The sequence below is a fragment of the Musa acuminata genome, chromosome BXJ2-8, assembly GCF_036884655.1.
Source record: "Musa acuminata AAA Group cultivar baxijiao chromosome BXJ2-8, Cavendish_Baxijiao_AAA, whole genome shotgun sequence".
In the NCBI taxonomy this organism is placed as follows: Eukaryota; Viridiplantae; Streptophyta; class Magnoliopsida; order Zingiberales; family Musaceae; genus Musa; species Musa acuminata.
Window position 1 is genome coordinate 2,233,972 of NC_088345.1, and position 23,310 is coordinate 2,257,281.

General features: G+C 36.7%; 2 protein-coding genes and 1 long non-coding RNA gene across 3 annotated transcripts; 2 read left to right on the forward strand and 1 right to left on the reverse strand.

The window, feature by feature from the left end:
* The first annotated feature begins 1,613 nt into the window (after positions 1–1,613).
* Positions 1,614–7,128, forward strand: LOC135618622 (uncharacterized). The gene is made up of 12 exons (XM_065119657.1): positions 1,614–1,753; positions 1,869–1,889; positions 1,967–2,067; positions 2,139–2,196; positions 2,291–2,334; positions 2,433–2,513; positions 3,044–3,114; positions 3,722–3,832; positions 4,631–4,713; positions 5,105–5,321; positions 6,267–6,350; positions 6,783–7,128. The coding sequence occupies exons 1-12, from the start codon at positions 1,729–1,731 to the stop codon at positions 6,850–6,852; spliced, it is 966 nt and encodes a 321-aa protein (XP_064975729.1). The 5' UTR covers positions 1,614–1,728; the 3' UTR covers positions 6,853–7,128.
* A 349-nt stretch (positions 7,129–7,477) lies between these two features.
* LOC135618623 (uncharacterized) lies at positions 7,478–8,311 on the forward strand. The gene is made up of 2 exons (XR_010489079.1): positions 7,478–7,800; positions 8,148–8,311. It is a non-coding gene; the product is annotated as an uncharacterized LOC135618623 (long non-coding RNA).
* A 1,479-nt stretch (positions 8,312–9,790) lies between these two features.
* Positions 9,791–19,558, reverse strand: LOC135618624 (uncharacterized). The gene is made up of 11 exons (XM_065119659.1): positions 19,392–19,558; positions 17,227–17,970; positions 16,828–17,005; positions 16,332–16,560; positions 14,847–14,986; positions 14,329–14,618; positions 13,485–13,697; positions 12,856–13,344; positions 12,101–12,763; positions 10,806–11,330; positions 9,791–10,276 (listed from the first exon to the last, which is right to left on the reverse strand). Exons 2-11 carry the CDS (start codon positions 17,494–17,496, stop codon positions 10,040–10,042), a joined length of 3,234 nt encoding a protein of 1,077 aa, XP_064975731.1. The 5' UTR covers positions 17,497–17,970; positions 19,392–19,558; the 3' UTR covers positions 9,791–10,039.
* Between the last annotated feature and the right edge of the window lie 3,752 nt (positions 19,559–23,310).

Below are 23,310 nucleotides of genomic sequence, written 5' to 3' on the forward strand. Positions count from 1 at the left end.
GACTTGTCGAACTCCCTAAAGCGAATATGAGCTCTAAAGCAATTCAACTCTCCAACTGCTCCGGTCATACCTATGTATAATCAAGTTTCTCCTATAAGATTCATTAGTACTTGTACTTAAAAATTTTCCTCAGTAGTACACAACCCATATATGTTGATGACTAAGACTTTCACTTATATAACATTTGATACATGCATGAGAGATATGTCTATACGATACCATGACATTTACTTCTTGAATATATAACCCCTTTTATTATTATGTTGTTTTTCAAAATAGAGTTAGTAGTAGCTCTCAATCATATCTTCGCATGATCAAGTCCCTTACGAGACTTCTTTCATATGTATTGCATTATTTCGAACTGTTCCACCATAATCCATTGTACTATGTCATCTTTGATTATATCTCCATTACATTATTGTCTTTTGTGGGTAATGTCTTTTGTGGGATGAACTATGATCTCTTCATGTATGGCCTCTACTAGCACATTATAGGGCCTTTACCATCTCTGATTGTATTCGATATTTTGGCAATTGATTATCGTTTGCGCGCTCTTGGGACACACATGGACGAACCATAGCTCTAGGATAGTCTGACACCTAGTAACTCTTGAAGTCCATTGACCTTGCTAAAATTAGTGTCATTATCTTGATCCTCGACCCTTAACTCGAGCATAATCTTCATTATGCATAACTTTCTTTGTGGTAACTTGAATGGTAACATTATGACATATTTATCAAGAGCACCCAACTTTATGTCCTCTTACCTCATGATAAAGTCTTATGACTCCAACTTCATAAGTTAAGTCACTTGAGTCCCTTTATCAATTGCTTCTCCGCGATAAGGTACATGTGAGAGGGACATATGAAATGACATGATCTCACTTTTACCTCTGTAAAAGTTCTTGGTCTCTGTTTAAGTAAAGCTTTGCGCATCTGCTCCATATTTTATCTTTTATGTCAACTCCCTTCATGTGGCTTGGACACTTCACCAAGTTTTACCTAAATTACTTTGCTCCTATGTTTGCATTGAGTTAATGATAGCTCTCGCATCCTTCCCTTTGGAAGTTTTGAATACCACCATCCCCTTAGTCCATGTGGCTTGGACACTTCACCAAGTTTTACCTAAATTACTTTGCTCCTATGTTTGCATTGAGTTAATGATAGCTCTCGCATCCTTCCCTTTGGAAGTTTTGAATACCACCAACCACGGACCAAAATACTTAAGCGGGAGTTAACATAGTACACTCATCAGGCCCTTATAAGCTAATCATACACATTGCCCACTTCCGATGTGGGACTAATGGGATGTTACAGTTGGCAAGGCAAAGATATGACTAACATTGGCACAAGTAGAGGCACGGCCACATGTGGTGTCGACGAAGATACAATAAGTTTTCTTTTAATGATAAAAATGAAATAATCTTTTTTTATGCTATACTCTTTTCATATGTTAGATGAGAAATTATGAAAGTTAGAGTTTTTTTTTAAAGTTTATCTCTCTCTCTCTCTCTCTCTCTCTCTCTCTCTCTCTCTCTCTCCCACACACACACACACAAATATATATATATATATATATACGCTTAACCACCACAAGCACTAACCCATCATCGCATTTATATATACGCTTAACCACCACACGAGCTGAGGAAGTCCCTAACCCATCATCGCATCCCTCGCGGCTTCCATTGTTTGCTGATTCTTCCTCAACTTCGAGTCGAACATCACCATGTCTTCGACAGTCCGAATGATAGGCAAGTGCTCGTCGCCGCTCTCCCTTCTATCTCACTCGATCGATCCTTTTCCTCCTCCAATTTCTACTAACGCCTTTCTGTTCCTGCCTTCCCGATCGACCGACATCCAACACAGACATCGCCGTCAACTTCACAGGTTCACCTCCCATCATCAGCGCAATAAAGGTCGTACCTTTCGTTCCTTCATCCTAAACCTTGTTGAGTGCCCTGCAGATTACATGTTCAAGGGGATCTACAATGGCCGGCAGTGCCATGCCGCCGACATCCCCGCCGTACTTGCTCGGGCGTGGAGCGCCGGCGTCGACCGTATCATCGTAACTACTGTTTCTGCTGCTTTGGCTCCTCATGTGTATGTATATATGCCTCATTTGACTTTTGGGTATAGGTCACAGGAGGTTCTCTTCAGGAATCCAAGGAAGCCCTCGCCATCGCAGAAACCGATGGTTGGTTCAGTGTCACCTGCTCTGACTCTGGCGTTATTTAGTTCAGCTATGTGCTTGCTCATTAGGTGTTTGATGTAATGTTCATAATGTCCAGGACGGCTCTTCTGCACGGTTGGGGTTCATCCTACTAGATGCAAGGTGGCCAATCTGCTTCACTGCATCAGTAGAAGAGTTACCGCCTGTTGGTGATATTTTTTTGGATCTTTGATTGAGTGACCAGGTATTTTGTTACTCAGGAATTTGAAGAGAGTGGGGATCCAGAGAAACATTTCCAGGCGCTTGTGTCATTAGCTCGGGAGGGAATTCAGAAAGGGAAGGTAGGCCTCAAAATAACATGACATTGTTAGTGGCAGGACATATTTCTGTTATATCTTTTGCTGTCTCTGTTATGAATTTAATTGTTATGAAATGAGATGCTGTTAAATAGCAATCTGACTGCTTGCTCTCCTTGTATATTCTCTATATGTTCCTCTTGTTTACAATGTTTAGATAGGTCAATTCAGAAAAGTTATAGGATACTTGGCAACATAGTTGCTCCATGGCAGGAGAAGACATTGTAGACTAGCACTGAGTTATGACCTTTTAAAAGCATATTTTCTTGCTGTTTCACTGATTGTAGATATCTAGTAGGAGGATAGGAAACATCATCTTCTTTCTCCCAATGAAATGGATAAAATGCTTATATTACTCAGCTGAACTTCAACACTTGACAATACATGATATGTCACAGAAACAGTTTGCAACTAGTTTTTGGATTATCAATGTCGCACCATTATCCTACAGTTATACATCAATCTTAAAATAAACCCGTTTTTCTATTTGTTTCTGAAGACTTAACTGTATCTAGGTGGTGGCAATTGGAGAATGTGGACTGGACTATGACCGGCTTCAGTTTTGCCCTGCTGATATACAAAAGAAGTATGCTGAAAATTTAATGGACCATTTTGCAGATTTACTTGTTAAATACATATAACAAGCACTGAAGAAGACATGCATATGTTCATTTACAAATTTTAGTTCACATTTCTGTGATCTTTAACATCTACAACAAAGTTATGGATGCCATGTCTCTATCACAGAAGTTTATGTTATGAAATGATCGAAATGTGGGATATAACTGCTTTAGTTTCAGGTAGATTTGATATTCAAGTCTCTGGTAACCACAAAAGTGGGCATCCAATAACAGTCCAATGCGAAATAGATTGTTGAATTTGAGCCTATAATATGTGTTCACTTTTGCCCTTAATTACTAATTGATATGCTCGAAGGTGTCTAAATTAAAATCATTCTCTCTCTCTCTCTCTCTCTCTCTCTCTCTCTCTCTCTCTCTGCAGTTTGCAGGCATGTTTATGCTTCCATTTTGCCAAAAGACCATGTATGGATAGGACACATGCAATACAGACATATACCACAGATAGTTACATATACAAGCATTCTCAATCATTGATGTACAATGTTTGCAAGATAGATGCTTATTGCATCTTCACTTTTGTACGCTAGTAATGCGTCGAATGTTTCCAACTAGGTACTTCAAGAAGCAATTCGAACTGGCAGAAGCTGTCAAACTGCCTATGTTTCTGCATATGCGTGCTGCTGCTGAAGACTTCTGTGACATTCTCGCTCAAAATAAGGAAAGGTTGCTTAAACTGCAAATTGATTATCTTAAGTTTGTATCTTTTATATTTATTTTTACTTTTTATTTATCTGCACATAGTCGTTGTAACTTCAAGTAAATGACTAAATCAGGTCAGACAATTTTTAGTTATATAAAAGTTTAAACAGGACTGACAAGAATGTGTCAATGAACCCTTTGCAATCCATGTGATTAGGGTTGAAATAATGGAAATAGTTTCTTTGCTTGCAAGGGTAAGATGGGGTATGTTCTCTCCCTAGGCCCCATATAGGCAGGAACCTTCTCTTTTCACTAGAAAAAAAAAAAAACTAATGAGGCATAGTCCTTAATAAATTGTTTACCAATTAGTAAAGTTATTGTGCCTTCCTTTTGAATGTAAAAGATTATGCACTTTTACTAGAGGATAGAGCTAGCTAATAGCCATGAAATCACAATCTCAACGTTGTTAAACAAAGGAACGTATGATCAAAAAACAAGATAATAACATTTAATGATAAAAAAAATGTTAAATGAAACATTTACACAAAAATAGAATATTCTAATAACAAAAAAGAGCAAGACAAAAAGCAGAGTGTAGAAAATGGGGAAAACAAAAGAGCAATGAAAAGAAAGATCTGTGCAGTTCATGCTAAATTGAGTAGTTACATGTTTTAATGCTTAATTATTTATATTTCTGTAATATACAGTGAAAGAAGGATATAAAAACTCACTCAATTGTTTGATCCCTTTTAATAACTTTGCCATCTTAGGCACTCTAGTGATTGAGATGGCCGTACATGGTTATATATGTTTGCTTGACAGGTTCATTTCTGGGGTTGCTCATTCGTTTACTGGAAGTGCAGAAGATCGTGACAGGCTCTTGTCATTTGAAAATCTTTTTATAGGTGACGATTCTATCTACCACTACAATGAGTCTGAGTTTTAGCACTGTTACATACTTCAATATGTCTGCAGAGGCCATCTAATAACCCAGTGGTTCTATTTTGAAAATTTTCTTCTCTCATTGATCTTTTAAAGGCAGTAGATCTGACTTTACTCTTTTAGTAGCCTCCTAGCTCTATATTCATACACATTGCATGATCATCTGATATGTTTATATTTCATGTTTTGTAGTTTAAAGGTGTCCTTTCTCATTACTTATATTTGCATATTTTGTAGCTAAGTATTATTCTTATCTTGGACATGATTTGGATTAAGGTCAAAAGTCAGTCTCAAATATAATCATGTTTTTCGTAAGCGATAAGTTCCTTTATCTGTTCTTGCTGTTGATCATAGGCATTAATGGCTGCTCTCTGAAGACACATGACAATCTTGATGTTTTAAGGGGCATTCCTGTTGAGAGGATGATGATAGAGACAGACTCACCGTACTGTGAAATCAGGACTACTCATGCTGGAAGGCAATTTGTTAAATCAGATTGGCCTTCTAAGAAAAAAGAAAAGTATGATCATGACTCTACAGTAAAAGGTCGCAATGAGCCTTGTTTTGTTAGGTAATTGAGATTTACTTTATTTTGTTATGCCATCATTTAATTTTTTTAATGGTTCTCATAAGGCAATGAATTCAGTTTAATGATCTGATTTTTAGTGACGCTTTCTAATTTTTAAGACATATCTAAATCCTTTCTTAGTTACAGAACATGTAGTGCTGACGTTGTCTTAATCTAAATCCCTTCTGAACTGTGGAACATTATAATCTTTGTCTTTCTTAGTGTTTTTTTACTTGTAGAACAGAAGTTCCTACAATTTTTCCAACAGAGATGCCTATGATGTCGTGGCTTGATGTCTCAGAAGATCTATTCTAGCTTGCTAGATTTTGCACTTTAATTCTGGCTAATCGATCATATTCAATCATGGCATGAGAGTCCCACCTGTGTTCAATTGTTTGCCTGATATGCTACTCCCAGAGACATCCCTTTATCCATCACTTAACTGGAGTCCTTGATGCTACCCACCAGAAATTTCATGATCCTTGTGGGAAATTGAGTCTGTCTTGTATCTTCTTACTGCAATTTTAGTGTCGGTTATTTAGAGGCATGTTCTGGTAAGACTTATAAGTTGAGGTCTCAAACATACATTTCTTGGAGAGAAAAAGGTTACCTAATACTTGAGAATAGAACACAGAGATCAAGTTTTTTTATAAGAAATTGAAAATCAATTAGTTAAACTCGTTATGGTGGAACCTTGGTCATTTTTGCTTAGTTGACCTTTGGGATACCCGTCTTCCAAGCCATTTGTAGTTTCAGTTTCTTTTTATGCAAATCAGGAAAGTCGTAGTCTGTTTGAACCGTCATATTGTAGCTAGTATATTCTTCAGCGGGTGCTAATTATCGTATTGAAAGAACTATGCTATAAGTATGGCATCATGTCTTTGGTATGAACTTTCTTCTCGATTATTTGAGCACCTGATATAAAAATAATGAATCTTTGCTTGCCAGGCAAGTCCTTGAAGTTGTAGCTGGCTCTAAAGGCATTGGTGATTTAGAGCACCTCGGCAAAATTTTGTACCACAACACATGCAGGTAATTTCTATTCTTGAGAATGTCTCAAGCTGACCTTAAATCTAAAGAAAGCTTCTACCAGAGCAAAGATAAAGAACTACACAATACAATATGTTTTGAGGTCTTCCATTACTGCTATTCCTTGTAAAGATCACATTCTTTTTTTATCTCGCGCTAATTATCTGAAAGTTCGGAGTTTTTACCCAGTTCTTGTAAAATTATCATGTTAGGCCAATCTTTTTGCTATCTAGGGTTCATGTGCTCTGTTGAGTCAGATTCTTGTCCGAGTGTTTTGTGCTAACCGTAAAGGATAATGTTCATACAGTTTCATTTAAACTCTATCTATGAAGGAGTACCAAATTTTCCTACCAAATTATTAATCAGTGTTTGGTCGATCGGTTACAAATTGGACTTCTCTAAGGTTCTCTTCTTTACTGTGCTTGTTTCTTGTAGGGTCTTCTTCCCCAATGATTTGGATACAGCAGCAGATGCTTTTCTTGAAAGCGGCCATAATGTCCAGTGACAAACAACCAGAAGTGCTTCATTGACAGAGGACTGGTGCATCTAACATTGCCCAGCAGCAACGTCCTAGGCATCCATTTCTTTTGTGAATGAACAACATGATAATTTTCCTTCTCTTCGGATGCTTATCGCTCCGGGTGATGGTATTTCTTTTCTACGGCACCCATGGAATGAGTTAAAAGGTCTTGCCGCTACTTTTTGTAATTCTAAGACATGTTTTCCGATCTAGGATGATGTTGATGGATGATCTTTAAATTATACCATTTGAGCTTTAATCAATCTTAGAACATATTAAAATATCTCATATCATATCCATTTAGTTTCCTACAAAGAACCCAAACCGAAACCTAACTAACTGTCTTGGTTTGGGGGAACACAATCTGAGTACCTATTTTTCTATGTAAATCCATTCTAAACCCGATAAAAGCTTATCCAAACCCGGTTTAAATGGATACAATATGACCAATATCATTACCGTTTAACAACCATCCGCTGACTACCTATCCAAATCCAAAACTCACCATCTACTTAGACACTAAATCATTCTATCCAAACTCAATCTAAACCCGACTAAAGAATGTGGTTAATTCAATATGGTCCCCCATCAACCGGTGTGGTAGTGATGACCTGCTTCTATAACCACACACAAACGCGTCTTCCTCCGCCTTATCGGTCACTCCGCAACCACCACCATGAAAACACTTCTTGGTGCTGGGTGGTCTCCCAGGCTCCCTTCCTGCCCTCTTCGACTCCTACAACCATCTAAAGCACCGGTTTCGCTCCCTCGATGTCAAGGAGACTCGCGGAACGAGACGAGCGGCGGGAAGAGCGATCTGAGCATCGGCTCTCCCATCGTCGTCGTTGAGGCCCCGCCGACGCTCAAGACAGCCACTGCCATGTCTTCGCTTCGGATCAACGCCGGGCTGGTCAAGCAGGGCGACGTCGGCAGGTAGGAGGAGTTAGTCTCAAAGTTGAATCCTGTAAATAAGCTAGTCGACGATGCAAAAGTAGTGGCAGAAGTTAATCTCTGCGTTATGGATGTAAAAGTAGCACAAAATAATGAGCCAAAGCATAGTTATGTGCAATTTAAGAGATGGAAATACAAGGAAAGAGAACATAGCATCAAATTCGTAGACATCCACCAAAATTTAATGAAGCTCAGAGCAGTTTATTTGGCTACTTTATGCAATGTAAAATTGTTGATTTCAGCTCGCATCTGCGTGAAAAATGTTATTACTAGTAGAATGAAAGTACATCTGGAAATAAACAAGTTACTTCTTCTTACTTGTACTGCAGAATCATAGCGAGGAAGCCGAAAGACGTATGGGCGGTCCGCCTGGCGATCGGAACATATCTCATAGATGGAAAGTATTTCAAGCCATTAGATGTCGATGAATGAGATCCACATCTGTATTCTACGAAATGTTATCAGAGTATTGAATGCATTTGCAAATTTCATATGCTCTTTATAGTCTGTTCTCATGATCAGATTTAAAGCATGTAATTTTAACAAGAGCACCGCAGATCAAAACATCATAAAGCCAATTGCAACTTTGGTGGACAGAACAGATTGGTGATCACGAAAGTTACCAGTTGCTGATACCCAATGGCATCACAGAGAGGGAAGAGAAGAGAGAGATGTAACCCCACCGGTAGCAGCATCTTGCCGTTTTCCTCGTAGAACATGCGTTGCTCGGTTTGCACTCCTATCCTCCACTGCCAATGGAAGGGCCTTCAAGAGACGGTGAGCCGAACAAGACTCGATGATGCGGGAATTGGGAGGATCTCAATGTGTAGTGACCGGACGTCAACGTCGGATTCTGCTTGTTTTTCCATCGAATCGGAGTTTAGCTTTCTCGATTTGCTCGCATGCTGTCGGCACACTCCTCGAAGATCAAGACTGCCATGAGCAGAACTATTCCGACGTCCCTGTTCTTCCCTGGAATCTTAATTTAGCTTTCTCAAAGTTTCTAACATCGCACTCCTCCGTTCGTCAAAGACGAAGACTTCTACCCATTTGACATTGCTCAGCACAAAGCCGCCGACCTCTTCCAAGACCGTCAATCACTACAAGAATGTCTCTCATACAGATCGCATCCACCTATCTTATCAGTTCCCCGCTCGTATCCTCTTCGAATCCCCAGTCTTCCTCACCCTCAAATCTCTCGACAGCGAAAAGAAGAGATCCATAAATCGTCACCAGAAAACACACACAATCAAAAGAAGAGATCAATTACCATGAGAAGGTCATTCATCTTCGAATGAGGAGCTCCAGACGAATCGGGCGATCTACCGGACAAGAAACCCCAACTCGGAACCAAGGATGGGATTTGAATCGGACAAACTGAAGTAGAAACCAACCGACGGGGTTAAATCTAAACCATACCAATGGCGGGAGATTAAACGAGGGTTTCGAATTGAAATCAAATGCGCGCCAACGTGAGAGTGGCACCCAACCACACACATGCTGTGGACACACTGCTCCTCAAAGACCTAATGCTTTTTGTTATTACATCAATTTTATACATGGAAATTTGAATCAAAATCAAAATGCAATTTTAAATTTTAAACCCTATCAAACTTTCAGGATTTTTCATGTAATACTAATTAATGATATATCTAAACAACTTGTGTGGAAAAGGGTAGCTTTTTTATTTTAAATGAACAAATTAAAGATTTGAAACTTATAAATTATGATATATCAAAATGCACTTATAAAAAATAAAGCAAATATCTAAACACAATAAACACACAACCATAGATATCTTTAATAATTAAATATGATCAATAACCCATCAGAATTACCGGTATGCACCAGAGGCCAATTGGAGAGAAAACTCAAACATGTTGTGCATAACAGCTTATATTTTTTTAAGATGGTGAAGTTATGAAATTGTTACAACATTACTGAAGTAAATGGAGGAATTAAAACTTTAACATGGATAATGCAATTCTCCAACTGTTTTATTTACTTGTCACCTGGATCCAGTTGTTACAAAACCCATATATGTTAATAAGCATGCACCAGTGCAATCTAAAACCAAAATACAAAAATACTTACAGGCAGCAGAATTGATAAAAATGAGGATAGATTGTGAAGGAAAAGAAGTTACAGCATCTGTACAGCCACATTTACAAGTCTACCTAGAAAGAAGGAAGAACATAAAAGCTCTTACTGATCACAATGGTTAATGGTGAGGTTTCACCAGTTTGACACTACTGTAGAAGCGCTTAAGGTCCTTCATTGCCCTCTCTTCAATCTGGATCGAGCGGATGGATGATGGAGCGTCAGTCTCAGGCTTGAACCAGCGGTTTGGAACCGAGTCCTTAGGGCCACCAGCCTCCGAAGGTGAGCCTATTGAAGATACTGAGAAGCCTGATATTTTGGTTTTAGGGCTGTGTGAGATGTTCACCTGTCTTTTCTCCTGTTAACATGATATTTATTATTTTCAGAAGGTAGAAAAATGGACAATGCAATGCTATGGTTAAGGTGAAAGAAAAAGGAAAAAGTATAACTACCAACACTGATAAACAAAGGCTCAATATCAGTCATCAAAAATGAGTCGAGCACCGTATAGACTGAAAGTCCAAATTGTATCAGCAATGTCAAAACATGTACCAGAAACAATCCAGCAGACAATGTGTAGGTAGAGAAGAGAATTTCAACCTCTTAATTTGCAATGAGCAAGGGACTGACGATGCTACACCAAAAGCTTAGACTAGTAACTCTTAAGACTACAAATTTGTACAACTGTTTTGAGTGATATAACATACTAAATCACTTCCAAAAAATATCTAGTGACTGACAATATGTAAAAATTATATATTATAAATGACAACCCAAAACCAGGTTACCACAATCAAGTCAATAGTCAATATAAATAGCCCAGAGTCGTAGTTGGCATATATTAAGATGGTAATAATCTGCAAAATTACTTTGATTATGTCCCATACCTGCTGCAACTGTATATCCCTTAATGATGGCCGGTTCAGACCAGGTGAAGTTCCTGAAGATGACCAAGGAGGTGTGCTCTTTTCACCGTCAGGTCCAGCAACTCCTTCTGCTGGGACTATAACTATTGGGCTTGATATGTTTGGCAGGAATGAACCTAAACGAACCTTTCCACTATTTGCAGGATCTGTTGGATCTTCACACCTACCTTTCGACCTCATAGGAATTATTTCTTTTGTTTTGCTCTGTTCGTTCTGAATATCACGAAGAGAAGTGTGTGTAAATTTAGCACCACCCCACGCTGGTCCCTCATTTTTCGGCATTGGTAGAGGGGCATGTCTGGGGGCATCATCAAGAGCACCACTCAGAAACATCGACAGGCCACCTTTCCTGTTCTTTTTCTTTGACGTGGTTAAATGGGAAGTCTTATTAGTATGGGATAAAGAAATTGCTTTCTCGTTTTTAGAAGAGGAATCTTCCATGGTTATGCTTCTAGTGATGGCATTGACATCCACAGCAGTGTTTTCCTGTTATACAGACAATTTGTCAGAAAAATAATTCAACATTATTAGAACTGAGGTATAAAATCTTAACATTCTAAAACACATATATAATGGTGCACTGTACAAAACATGGAACCCACCTATTACACTTAATTAAAAAATTGAGTATTTAACTAATAAATTAAAATTCAAAATAACATTAAAATGTCTTTCTCCTATGATTTTGTTTGTAACAAGGTTCAAGCCACAATAAAAAAAAGATGCTAATAACTGACATGCAAGTCAATTCAGTCCAAGCAGTCTACGAGAACTCCTATATCTGGTGTATCAGGGACTGCATCATAGGGTCTACCAAAACCCTCCCACCTGTGATTGTGATTTCCAGACTGACAAATGGTCAAATCTAGGAGTGGAAACATCCAGCAACTATGACAATCAAAATCCAGCCCAAAATGGTGCAGTTAGATACATTCAGCAGATGCATATGCAACAAAAGGAGAACTACAGAGTATCCAAACTCTAAGCCTATACTTAACCATTAATCGTTTCCAAAACAACATATTTTAAGGTGCATGAAAGCTGATAGTTGGAGTTAACCCAGAGAGAAGAATCACAAAGCATATATGAAAAGAAAAGAGTTCATAGATGATAACTCTCTCTAAGAAATATCTAAAACATTATGGTCAATTATTTTAGTGGATTCCCCTTTCAGGTTCAACAGAATGTGCAATAAATAATACAAGAAACTAATAAGATTAATATAAAGGTAGAACACAAAGAATTCATAAGATTACCATATTTTCAGCAACTTCAAGAGTTTTGATATCTGGAAAACCCTTAACAGAATTCTGCTCCTCAAATATTTCACTATTTACAGATAAAACTTCAGATTGTGTTGCCTTCTGTTTAGGTTTCCTCCTTTGTTTCCTAGAAATTTCAGCCTTCTTATTCCCCTTTCCATCAGACAAGCCAGAAGACAATAGTGTAGATTCTGTTTCAAGGGGGAAGCCTAGCTCGTTAAGTGCACATTCGAGTGAAGACCTGGTTTGAATCTTTGCAATTTGTTGGTCATCAAGATGATGCCCATTCAACTGCTTAGCCTCAAGGATCTCTATTTGCTGCAATTTTTTCTTAAGAGCTCTGACTTGTTTGAAGACAGTTTGGTCAGTAATCAAATCAGTTTGCACAAAACAGTCAACTCTGGAGCTCTCTTGCTTTGTGAGTACATTGTCAGAATTATCTCTAAGCCTAAAATGTCCTTTCTCAATGTCCTCCTCATCACTGTTAATGATGGCAGGGAAAGTAGCAGTTGGTGTGGGAAGGCGACGATAACTCCAGGGTTCCGAAGATCTTGCATCGAGAAGTTTCTCAAGCTTGGCCAGAACTTCAGGTGAGGCACTTGCAATTGCTGATGCCGAGACTGTGAAAATATAATCAAGATTGTGTATAGCTAATTCCTGCATGACTCCTAATTGTTAGGTTTCTCTGACAAAGTAAAGGAAAAAGTGATTCCTAGTTCAACTTTGGATGAGAAAATAAAAGAAAATACCTCACAGTGCTTTCTAAGATTATCAGCCTCTAGAGAATCAGCGATTTCCAATAGTTGAATAGCATTCCTTGGCTCCAACAGCAACTCTGCTGCAGCTTTCTCACATAGGCTTTTCAGGCTTGGTATATCCTTGCTACCAACATCATTTTTAATGGTCTTAGGGCTGGTATCAATTTCGATGTCACTGAAAGAATTATCATAATCTAATTCCTCCACTTCAGCATTGACATCTGATAATTGTTCAACAACAGAGCCCTCTGATCTGAGAGGATAACTAGGATGATAAAGAGCACAAAGAGCCAGCAAATGAGTTTCACCAACACACACTGAAGTAGCTCGCTTAATGCCATGTAAGCGAGCAGGAATTGGAGTCCCATCCTTATATTTCTTCCCATCCCACATATATACGTCTCCAGTTGTTGTAACAGCAGCAGTCCAATACTTACCTGCTGAAATGCTAATGATATTCGTTCCACATATTGAATAGAGCTAGATGTAAAAGAAAAGGAAAGGTCAGAAAAGAAAAGAAAAAAAAGACCACATATAAACAACCAAAATATCATGAACTCATTGGAGTCATTTCCGTATCTTGACTTCTTAAATTCAAGGATATGTTAACAGTAACAAACCTGCTGGCATCTTAAGTCAGGATCTGAGGAAACCCAATAAAATAGGGCACCATCATCAGTAAGGGCTGTGCTATGAACCACTCCGGCTGCAACTGAAATAACATGAAGCCGCTCCATTCGATGAAACTTAAGGGGTGTATTTCCACTTTTTTTAATATTTCTGCTAACAACAACACGTTTTGGGGTGACAAGGCGATGGCCCCAAGTAAATACCTATCAAAGTTTTAAAGAACACATAAACTAAGCTCAGTGCAAGTTGAAATCACAAGACATCAACCAAACTCCAAAATCAAGGGACCACCATTCAAGATGAAACTAGAGGTGAAGCAATTCATAGCTTTTTAATTATACTGTTAGGAATTGGTATAGTGTCAAGGTGGACCAACAGGATACGAGGCAGGACATGAAAGTCTCAATTCATGAGGCTAAGAAACCTATAAGACTGGGTCCCACGGCATCAAAGAAGTCAATAGCAGGCATTGATTAGCAGAAACCAATGAACTGCATGTATAAATTCAACAATAAATAAGCATTGGCAAGTCAGAGAGGATAAACATGTAACCTGCATGAAGCATGATCACCATCATACCATTTAAAGGCTGACAAGCAGTGTAAAGTGTGAACCAGCTGGTGAAGAAAATACATTGAACTGCTTGAAAACCACTAAATTTATTTCAAGTTATTTTACTTGCTTCCCACAATATTTGTTAGTGCTCTTGATCATGATTCTTCACTATTTCCCTTTAGGGGAATGCTAACTTGATTTATTATTGTTAAAACTTGTTTTAGAAAAGAAAATTTGTACCAACAATCCATCTTTCCACTTATATGGGTGGATATTTACCTCACCATCAGCTCCTAAAACTATTGTATGATACTTGGCTGCAGAAACTCCTCTGAAGACTTTCCCCTTCAAGTACTCAACCATTCTTGGTATGGAATTTGAGACTGAATTGGAGGTACCATAACCAAGCTGACCTTCCTTGTTGCATCCCCATGTAAAAACTTCACCAGACTCAGCAACTGCAGCAGAGTGCTTGTTTCCAGCAGCAACAGCAATGACTTTTACTTTAAGGGAACTCACCCTCCTCGGTGTGGGTTGTGTATCAACAGAAGTATAGCCAAGCTGACCCTCTGCATGCAATATTTATACCACAACAAATAAGGAATCATTTTCAAACCTAAATGTCATGACCTAATGGTATTAGCTCACGAGTCATGAATAGATGGGAGTAAAAAATATAATTTGGAGAATATGATGGCTGAAAAGAAACAGAACTGCTGCATAATCCAATGGCCTATCTATACCTGAGAACAGAACAAACATGTTTATCAGCAGAAAAAAGATGCAGAACAATGTACCTCTATTTGATCCCCAAGTAAAAACCTCTCCACTCTCTGTAGCAATTACTGTATGATGCTTGGCTGCTGCCACAATCTTGACTCGACGAGTACCCAAGCCCAATATCACCTGCCGAGGCGTGATCACAGCAGCTTGACCACTGCAAAAAACAACAAAGCATGAAAGCCATTACAGGAGTGCACTTGTTATAGGACCAGAAAAGACACTGCACTGTTACACCACATAAAAATAGCATAAAGATGGATTCCATTAAGACACTATCAGCACCATCCAACTACCATGAAAATTCAATTACTAGCTCAACCACCAACCCCCAAAGATTTATGACACAAAAAGCTCCATCAGCACAAATTATTCAGCTTTGCTATATGCTTGAAAATAAATCAATTAATTGTTTCCTAAAGTTTAACTAGAGAGAGCATGCAACAACTAAGGACAACCCACCCCAACCCTAGAAAAAGAAAAAAGAAAGAAAATAACACAAATAGTTTACATTTTTCCTTCCTCAAACCATACATTTCCACTCTTGTAATAATAATTGGTGTTATTTGATATTAAAATCTTATCACATTTCTACTTCATCATCTGTTTTTTTATTTCCATGAAGTTTAGTTCACTATAGACTACCTAATCGCTTCTTCCATTATCATGCTCGACTAGGTTAGGAAATTACAATGCTAAATCAACATGGAGTTCAACTTTTGTGGGATATCTACTTTTGATTTTGTCTTCCAATAGAAAATACCTGAAATTTGACAAGCAGAAAAATTTTCCAGTGACAAAAAATTTCAGAACATTTTTTAAAGAACAAAAAGTAAATAAAATGTATAAACTTGATTATTTAAGGCTGCAAATTATTATATTTATGTATCCCAACAAGGTGATGCTTTCTAGCAATCACCTATAAGATGACTAATTTAATTGCTTATACAAGTGAATACAAGATACAACATAAAGTGGCTAGAGAAACAAGCAAATACTTAGAAAAAGACAAATATTCAGGTTAAAAAAATATAGTGCATAGCATTTGCAGATAATTATTTTATTTTATTTATAATGCGAAATATTGTTTCTTTCAAGAAAAAAAAAAACAATCACTTGTGGAATGGTTTGTTTATTCAAAATAATTAATAGACTTGAGCCCTTTTTCAACTTGCTTATACTTTATTTCTGAATATTCCCATGATCGGGGTTTGTAGTATATATTTATCATTACAAGGTAATTAATATTTGCCATCTGCTTTTCTATAACAGACAATTCAGACATTTAATTGCTATATGACTTGCTATCTGGAGTAGAACAAGTTACTGTCATGTACACCCTGTGGCCTCTGAATTAAACATCCAATGAACAATATAAACTGATAGTGTTCAGCCCTTGAATCCTATAGGCACCTCCCAACCCTTAAAAATAAAAAAGGAACACTGACTGCTCCTATTTACATGACATTCAGAAGAGACCAAATTAGACAGAAACCATATACCTGTGAACATCAAAATCTGGATGGCCCAATCGACCACCCCTTCCATATCCCCAAGTATAAAGTTGCCCATCAGAACCAACAGCTACACTATGAAACTTTGAAGCAGCAATTATCTTAATACAAGAGCTCTGGAGTGCATCAACTTTGCATGGCAACTTCTGAATATGAGCGTTGCCTGTTCCCAGCTGATAGTTTGTCCCACTACCCCAACTGAAGACTTCTGTTGCAACTAAAATGACAGAGAAACAGAAATAAGAAATTAAAAATATGATCCAAATAGTATATTCAGTTTGAACAACCAAGAGAAAGGCATGTACTCACCCGGCAAATGACAATGTAACAAAATCCAACACAAAAAGTTGAGATTAAGTAATCAACAATATGCACTCGACAATTTACCTGAGACTTAATACTATAAATGAGCATATAGCAGGTAATTATAATTGTTAAGAAAATTTTAGCTCGGTTGTTCCAATGTTCAATAGAAATGAGGTACCTGAATCAGATGCATTTCCTGTGGCCAGAAACACAGGTCCAGAAAGAAGATCAACAGGAGTACGGCATTTAGAGTCTTCCAAAGTGAGAGATGCACCGGCTTGTAGAAGAACGCTGGCCACAGCAAGATGACCAAAATGAAGTGCCCTATGGAGACTGCTCCATCCTGACTCCCCATCCTGAAAGTGATTCTTATCTCAAGAGATCTGACCATATCATAAAATCTAATAATAGTCCAAGAAAGAAGCAAAAGTTTCTACTAATATAGAACGAAACATAGAAATCGAGCAAACCAAAGAGGTGAAATATCTTTGAATCTGTCTGAGCACTATGCATAACAAGTCAGCAAACGAGGATATTTATCTGGGCAAAGCAACAAATAAAAGTTTGAATAGCATACCCTTGAATCAGGATCAGCACCAGCAGCAAGAAGCCTCTTCACAATAGGAACATGATTCCTCCATGTTGCTATATGAAGAGGAGTGAGGCCAAATACATTTCTCGCATCAATGTTTCCACCATTCTTCTTTAGTGATAACAAAGCTAAATCGAGTTCAACTACAGACCCTTGTTTGCAGATAAACCATAGATCTTTCTGAGAACTGCTTGAAGAAAACTTGCGATTAGATGTCTGCCTCACTGAGCCTGAATGAGGCACCAAGCCCTCCATATAACTGACAGTATGTTTCAATCAAAAACAGTTTGATGGTAGCTCCAAGCGTTTACTACTTTGAGAGCTGAGGCAGTTCTACAAGGTCCACTTCTCCAAGGAAGTGCTATTATACTCTAAATAATCTAATCCATTTTGCCGGCCTAAGTCACAAATTACCATAAAATCAGCTCACACACATTGCAGAATTTCCAAGAGCCAGATGACTGAACATTGTCAACCAACAAAATACAAACAATTTTTTACTATACAATAGCAGTTCACATCAGCAGAAGCTAGTCATGCACTTATCACAAAGCCCATAGTCTTTTTCCAATAGAAGATTGTCGTTGTTGAAGTCAAATGTCTTGCATGCTTACAAAGCGATAAACTGATCCTGATCCTGATGCTGGTATATCAGTCTATCAAGTTATGTTCCTCCCAATTTACACCAACAACCATGAAGTGAAAAAGGAAAATGTACTGTAAAGATTCCTGAAAATATTCAATTAATTAGTTCATAAAGACAGTACATCGTCAGTCAGCTAAATTAAATGAACACCATGACATGGAACGGTTTCCTATTGACATCTAAAAAGGAAAGCACACAAAGATTTATTTGGTATTTAAGAGCAGACCTCAAGTATGTCACTATAAAATAGAACAAATAATAATAATAATAATAATAATAATAATAATAATAATAATAATACTTGTGTTTATCTTGGAAGGCAACAATGCTTTAATATGCAAACTAGAAACTAAATTAAGCAGTAGCCTCAAATTATTGCCATCATCATCATAAACTTCACAGCATGCAATTAACCCACACTTTGTACATCAAGTCTGCTTATCTGATCCAACTGATTTTTGGTTTCTCTTCTCATTTAAATATATACCCAACAGTTATTTATTAACCTGCCAAATATATACATTGATTCAATTCTATCATTGAATGTTAATCTTTTAAAAGGAAGTAACCGGTTAGTTGCATTAAGGAAGCACATATACATAGTGAAAATTTCGAAAATTTTTAAAAGATCTAACAGTTGTCAGGTGTCATAATCTAAATAATGAAATGCTCTATGAATTTGAGATGCAAATGCAGTTCAACAAGATCTTGAGGCATTATTTGTATACCATCAGATTGCAGGAATATTCTGTAGAAAAATGAGAGTTATACATGTGCCATTTTACATTATACTGACAAGTAAAACAATTGCTACCCCAAAAGTAAAACAGAAACTAAATGGTAATTCTTGAAATTTATGTCATGCATCGAGTGCCAGCAAAATAATATATAGCAGTATTTATATTTTACATGTAATAAACATGTAAAACCTTTTTGCCACCAGGGTCAACAAAACAGAACAACTAATAGGTGCAGACTACAATTGAGACCAAAATTTAATGGTCCTTAAGTCTAGATCCAGCAGTAGCTTTTAAACATGGCACAAGCCTTCCCAAAAGGAAGAAAGTCCATGTTGTTTATCAATTAATAAACATACTCAAGATCCAGGAAACGAATTACACATCGAAATGTAGAAAGAAACATACGCAGGCACGTCTAGAACTCCAAATCCACCGCCAAATTGGAGAACCCTTACAAGATCTAGGATCGCCTCAATGGCGAGCCCCCAAAATCATACATTTCCGACAAAAAAAAGAAAAAAAAAACGAGACTTTTACCATCACGACATGAACAAGATCAAACTTTTCGACAAAAAATCCCTCGCTCGGAAGAGTAAAATGCCGCAGAAAGACCACCGCCCGAGTAAAATGGGCTAAAATCTCCCAACGAAAACGAAGGGCAAGAGAGTAATCCCATCAAACCATGTTCAATCGGAGCTTCTGCGGACGCAGAGGCCACCAAATCAAATCAAACCTAGAAAAAGAACCGGCGAGGAAGAACCCACCTGAAATCGCCAGTGATGGGGACCAAGAGAAACCAATCCGTAGGGTGCGTGCTGGCTTTTCCTGTTTGCTTTGCAGGGTTTGCGTTTAACGGAGGGAAGGAGAGGCGAATCCACGCGCGGAATATGCCCCCACGGGGGAGGTCTGGTGAAACCCCCCAACTCGCTCTCTCTCTCTCTCTCTCTCTCTCTCTCGCTCTCTCATTATTTTCTCCACACGGCAATTCCACTACCGTAGGGGCATTTCCGGAACAAAAAGAAGCGGTTGCCATTCTTGACATTTTAAACAAACATTTTATTTTAACTTATTATGTAAATAATTACTAAATGACAATTTATTCGGTAAAATATTAAAAAATTTAGAGGTTTTCTTTTCTTTTTTTTCTTTTTTACAAGACATAAGATTCGATTGGAATTTTTGAGGATAAATTTGAAGTTGTCGAGTAGCCATCTTAAATTATTAATTTATTATATTTAAATAATCACAATGAATCGTAATAATTATTTAAGTGATTAATAAAAACGAAATTTTATTTGGTAAAATATATACGAAAATATGAGGTTTTTCTTTTTTTTTTAACTATAAAAAAATCAATTAGTCATATTAAATTGCCAATTTTTCTTATTTAACTTGTTAACATTTTTAGCTATATAATGAAATTTTAATTTTCATTTAAATTATTGTTTTATTATTTTGGTAAAATGACAGCAGGGGAAATAATGTGCTTTGAAAAGGACCAAAATACTCATTTGAATAAACACCAATAATTTTTCAAAGTACTAAACCAATTATCACAACTTCTTATTATATAAAAATTATAGAAACCATAATTATTTGGAGTTGGATCCTATGTTCTTTGTATACTTGATATAGTTGTTGATTGATATAATTATAGGCTTCTACAATTTGACTTATATATATATATATATCCTTTCAAAAATTAGAAGTTTTTCATGTATGTCATTATAATTTACATTAATATCTTCTAAAAACTCATTATGATGTGTGTGTATGTATGCATTATATATTAAAAATTTTAATGATAACTAATCTGTTTCTAAAATTTGCCTTGTATATATAAACTCCAAACTTAAAATTGATCTTGATGTGTGGTTTAGAATTAGTTTGATTCTCGTATTAAATCATGAGGAATCAGAGAACATTAGATATCATTTATTTGAACGATATTAATTTACATTATGCTCTTCTTATACTTCTTTTTTTTTTTTTACGGTTAATGGCAAGTGATATCAACTGCACTAAAGCCATAATTATATCCTTGCAAAATAAATATTGGCTCTGGGACATATGATTCCTCCTAACATCTCTTTGGATGTTGAAAAAAAAATCACCACGGTTGGATGGCTCGATCTTATCCCGAAAGTATAAAATCATATGGGTGAGTCCTTCCGAGAGAGGGGTGGAGTGATTGAAGCTGAGCAAGGACCGACAAAAGCAATTCGTAGGTGAAATTAGAGTAGATTCAATCTCAATCAGGACTCTGTATAATAGGCTGACATCATGTGAGATTTTCGATTCGACCCCTTCGATGCTTAAGTTAGTTGATAAGGAACTAGTTATATATCTAATGAGAATTTTTGAAGATCGATTCTCTCTTTAGGCTTCGAGGATTAGTTTTTATACCTATGGAACCGACAAGAGGGAACTATGGCTACAAGGATCGTTCATACCTCATGCGGTGTATTCATGTGGGTGATTCACCCGTACAACCCTCTTGCGATGCTGGTCGACTTGTCCAAACTCCTGTAATGCAATATCGATTCGTATTGTTCCGTGCGATATAGAGTTGGCAAGAGATGATCGAGAGAGTGTCGATCACCTAGCCTTTTCCCAAATCATATAAATGTAATACTCCTTATCACATATTTCACTTGCATAGACATTTTACGGTGACCCTACAGACAAGTACTAAAATAAGACATACTAAATGATACTCTAAGTATATGACAAAGTCATTCTTGTTTTCATTTATAAAAGACATGTGATCATGGTGGGTTAGGGTAGGATCCTATGAGCTAGAAAATTAAGAAAAACATTTACAGCCTAATACGATCAGAACTTGTTATTTAACCATCTCCTTTGTGATTTGCATGTCGTTGATCTAAAATTTTATTAGATGGATCTCTGATTCAGTTATACTAATTATAACAGAAATATAATATTATATTAAAAAAAAGAGATAAGGATTGATCAATAAATATACTAAAAATAAACAGATCAATGCTTTGATTATTCTTTTTGTTGTGGTGACTTTTGTGTGTGCCATACGAAAGGGAGGAGAGTCTTCCACGTTCCAATACTATCCTTCTCACTTGCTTCGTTCTATGGTCAGACTTCGGATTCTTCAAACTGCTACCTAAACAAATGTATACACTTCAATTTTCTTCACCTCTGATAGACAAAAATAAAAATACTATTAGGATAAACAATAGTTGATATCTAATTGTCGTTTAATATCGACAAGTATTTTTAAGAATTCTAATTATATTTGAACTAATTAGAAGAGTTTTAGTTAAATTGAAACTCTTTAATAAATTTTGATTTGTTCCTATAAATATACTCTTTAACTTATCGAGAAAAAAAATTATTTAGATTAATATGATAGGTATATTAATCTTATAAATTAAAGAGTATGAATTTTCTCCATGAATACAAGTAGGAATTTATCGAATAATGTTAATCTTACGTTAACTTTTTAATATACTTTTTTTAAGTTTATTGATCTATGTGTTTTCTTTTATATTTTAAACTTCATAATTCATAATTCCTATAATTCATAATTCTATAAATTATGAATTAATTAGAAGAGTTTTCTATAAATTGAAACTATTTAATGAATTGAGAAAAACATTATTTAGATTAATACGAGAGGTGTATTAATCTTATAAATCAAAGAATATGAATTTTCTCCATGAATATAAGCATGAATTTATCGAATAATGTTAATCTTACGATAACTTTTTTAATATACTCTTTTTTTAGTTTATTGATCTATGTGTTTTCATTTAGATTTTAAAATTCTTCTATTCCTCCTAACATACTACGATTATTTGAGTCCATTTTTTGTTATATTTTTGTTCCTTGCTCTACCATAATCTGGCAGTGGAAGAGGGATGCAAGAGGCCACAAAAACATATGGCTGCTGATCACCTCAGGTTTCAAGTCAATGACAAGATGCTGTTTCTGGTGACAAAGTCAATGTAGATGTTCATTGTTTCCAATTTTTTATTTCTTGGTTTGTTGATAAGTTACTCGAACATTTGGTGCTTTCAACTGTTGAAAACTATAGAAAGCACACACAGCCACCTATTTTCTTTGGAATTAGTAATGGAAGAAGAAGAAGAAGAAGAAGAAGAAGAAGAAGAAGAAGAAGAAGAAGAAGAAGAAGAAGAAGAAGAAGAAGAAGAAGAAGAAAGATGGGAGCAATGTGGCCTTCAGTTCATCAGAGCAAGATCTAAACAGAAACATACTCTCTTTTTTTTTTCCTCTTGATCTAAGAAGATCTGGCAGATGCAGATACACATGATTCCCCATAAACAGATCTGGCAGAGGCAGAGATGTATGAGACCATAAAACAGATGGCTGGTGACCACCACAGACTTGAATACTAAAAACAAACATGTCTTGGTGACAGGATCTATATAAAAGTGTTCATTGTTTTCAATATTTGGCACTTTCAACTGTTGAAGACTCTGAACAGCACACACAACAAGTTATTTTCTTCAGAGTTAGCAATGGAAGAAGAAAGATCTGAAGATATGGCAGAGGCAGAGATGCATGAGACCACCAAAACATATGGCCTGGTGACCACCACAGACTTGAAAACTTAAGAGCAGTGAATGAAACTGTTGATGACTATGAAGAGCACACACACACAACCACCTGATTTCTTCAAAGTTG

What these genes read in the sequence shown, in the direction of transcription:
- LOC135618622 (XM_065119657.1), top strand. Translation starts at nt 1,729, where the DNA reads ATGTCTTCGACAGTCCGAATGATAG. An exon ending in TTCGACAGTCCGAATGATAG is followed by an intron (nt 1,754 to 1,868) that starts GCAAGTGCTCGT and finishes CATCCAACACAG; the next exon opens with ACATCGCCGTCAACTTCACA. An exon ending in TTGTACCACAACACATGCAG is followed by an intron (nt 6,351 to 6,782) that starts GTAATTTCTATT and finishes TGTTTCTTGTAG; the next exon opens with GGTCTTCTTCCCCAATGATT.
- LOC135618624 (XM_065119659.1), bottom strand. Translation starts at nt 17,496, where the DNA reads ATGGAGGGCTTGGTGCCTCATTCAGGCTCAGTGAGGCAGACATCTAAT. An exon ending in AGGAAATGCATCTGATTCAG is followed by an intron (nt 16,561 to 16,827) that starts GTACCTCATTTC and finishes CTGTCATTTTAG; the next exon opens with TTGCAACAGAAGTCTTCAGT. An exon ending in TTTTAGGAGCTGATGGTGAG is followed by an intron (nt 13,698 to 14,328) that starts GTAAATATCCAC and finishes AAACTTTGATAG; the next exon opens with GTATTTACTTGGGGCCATCG.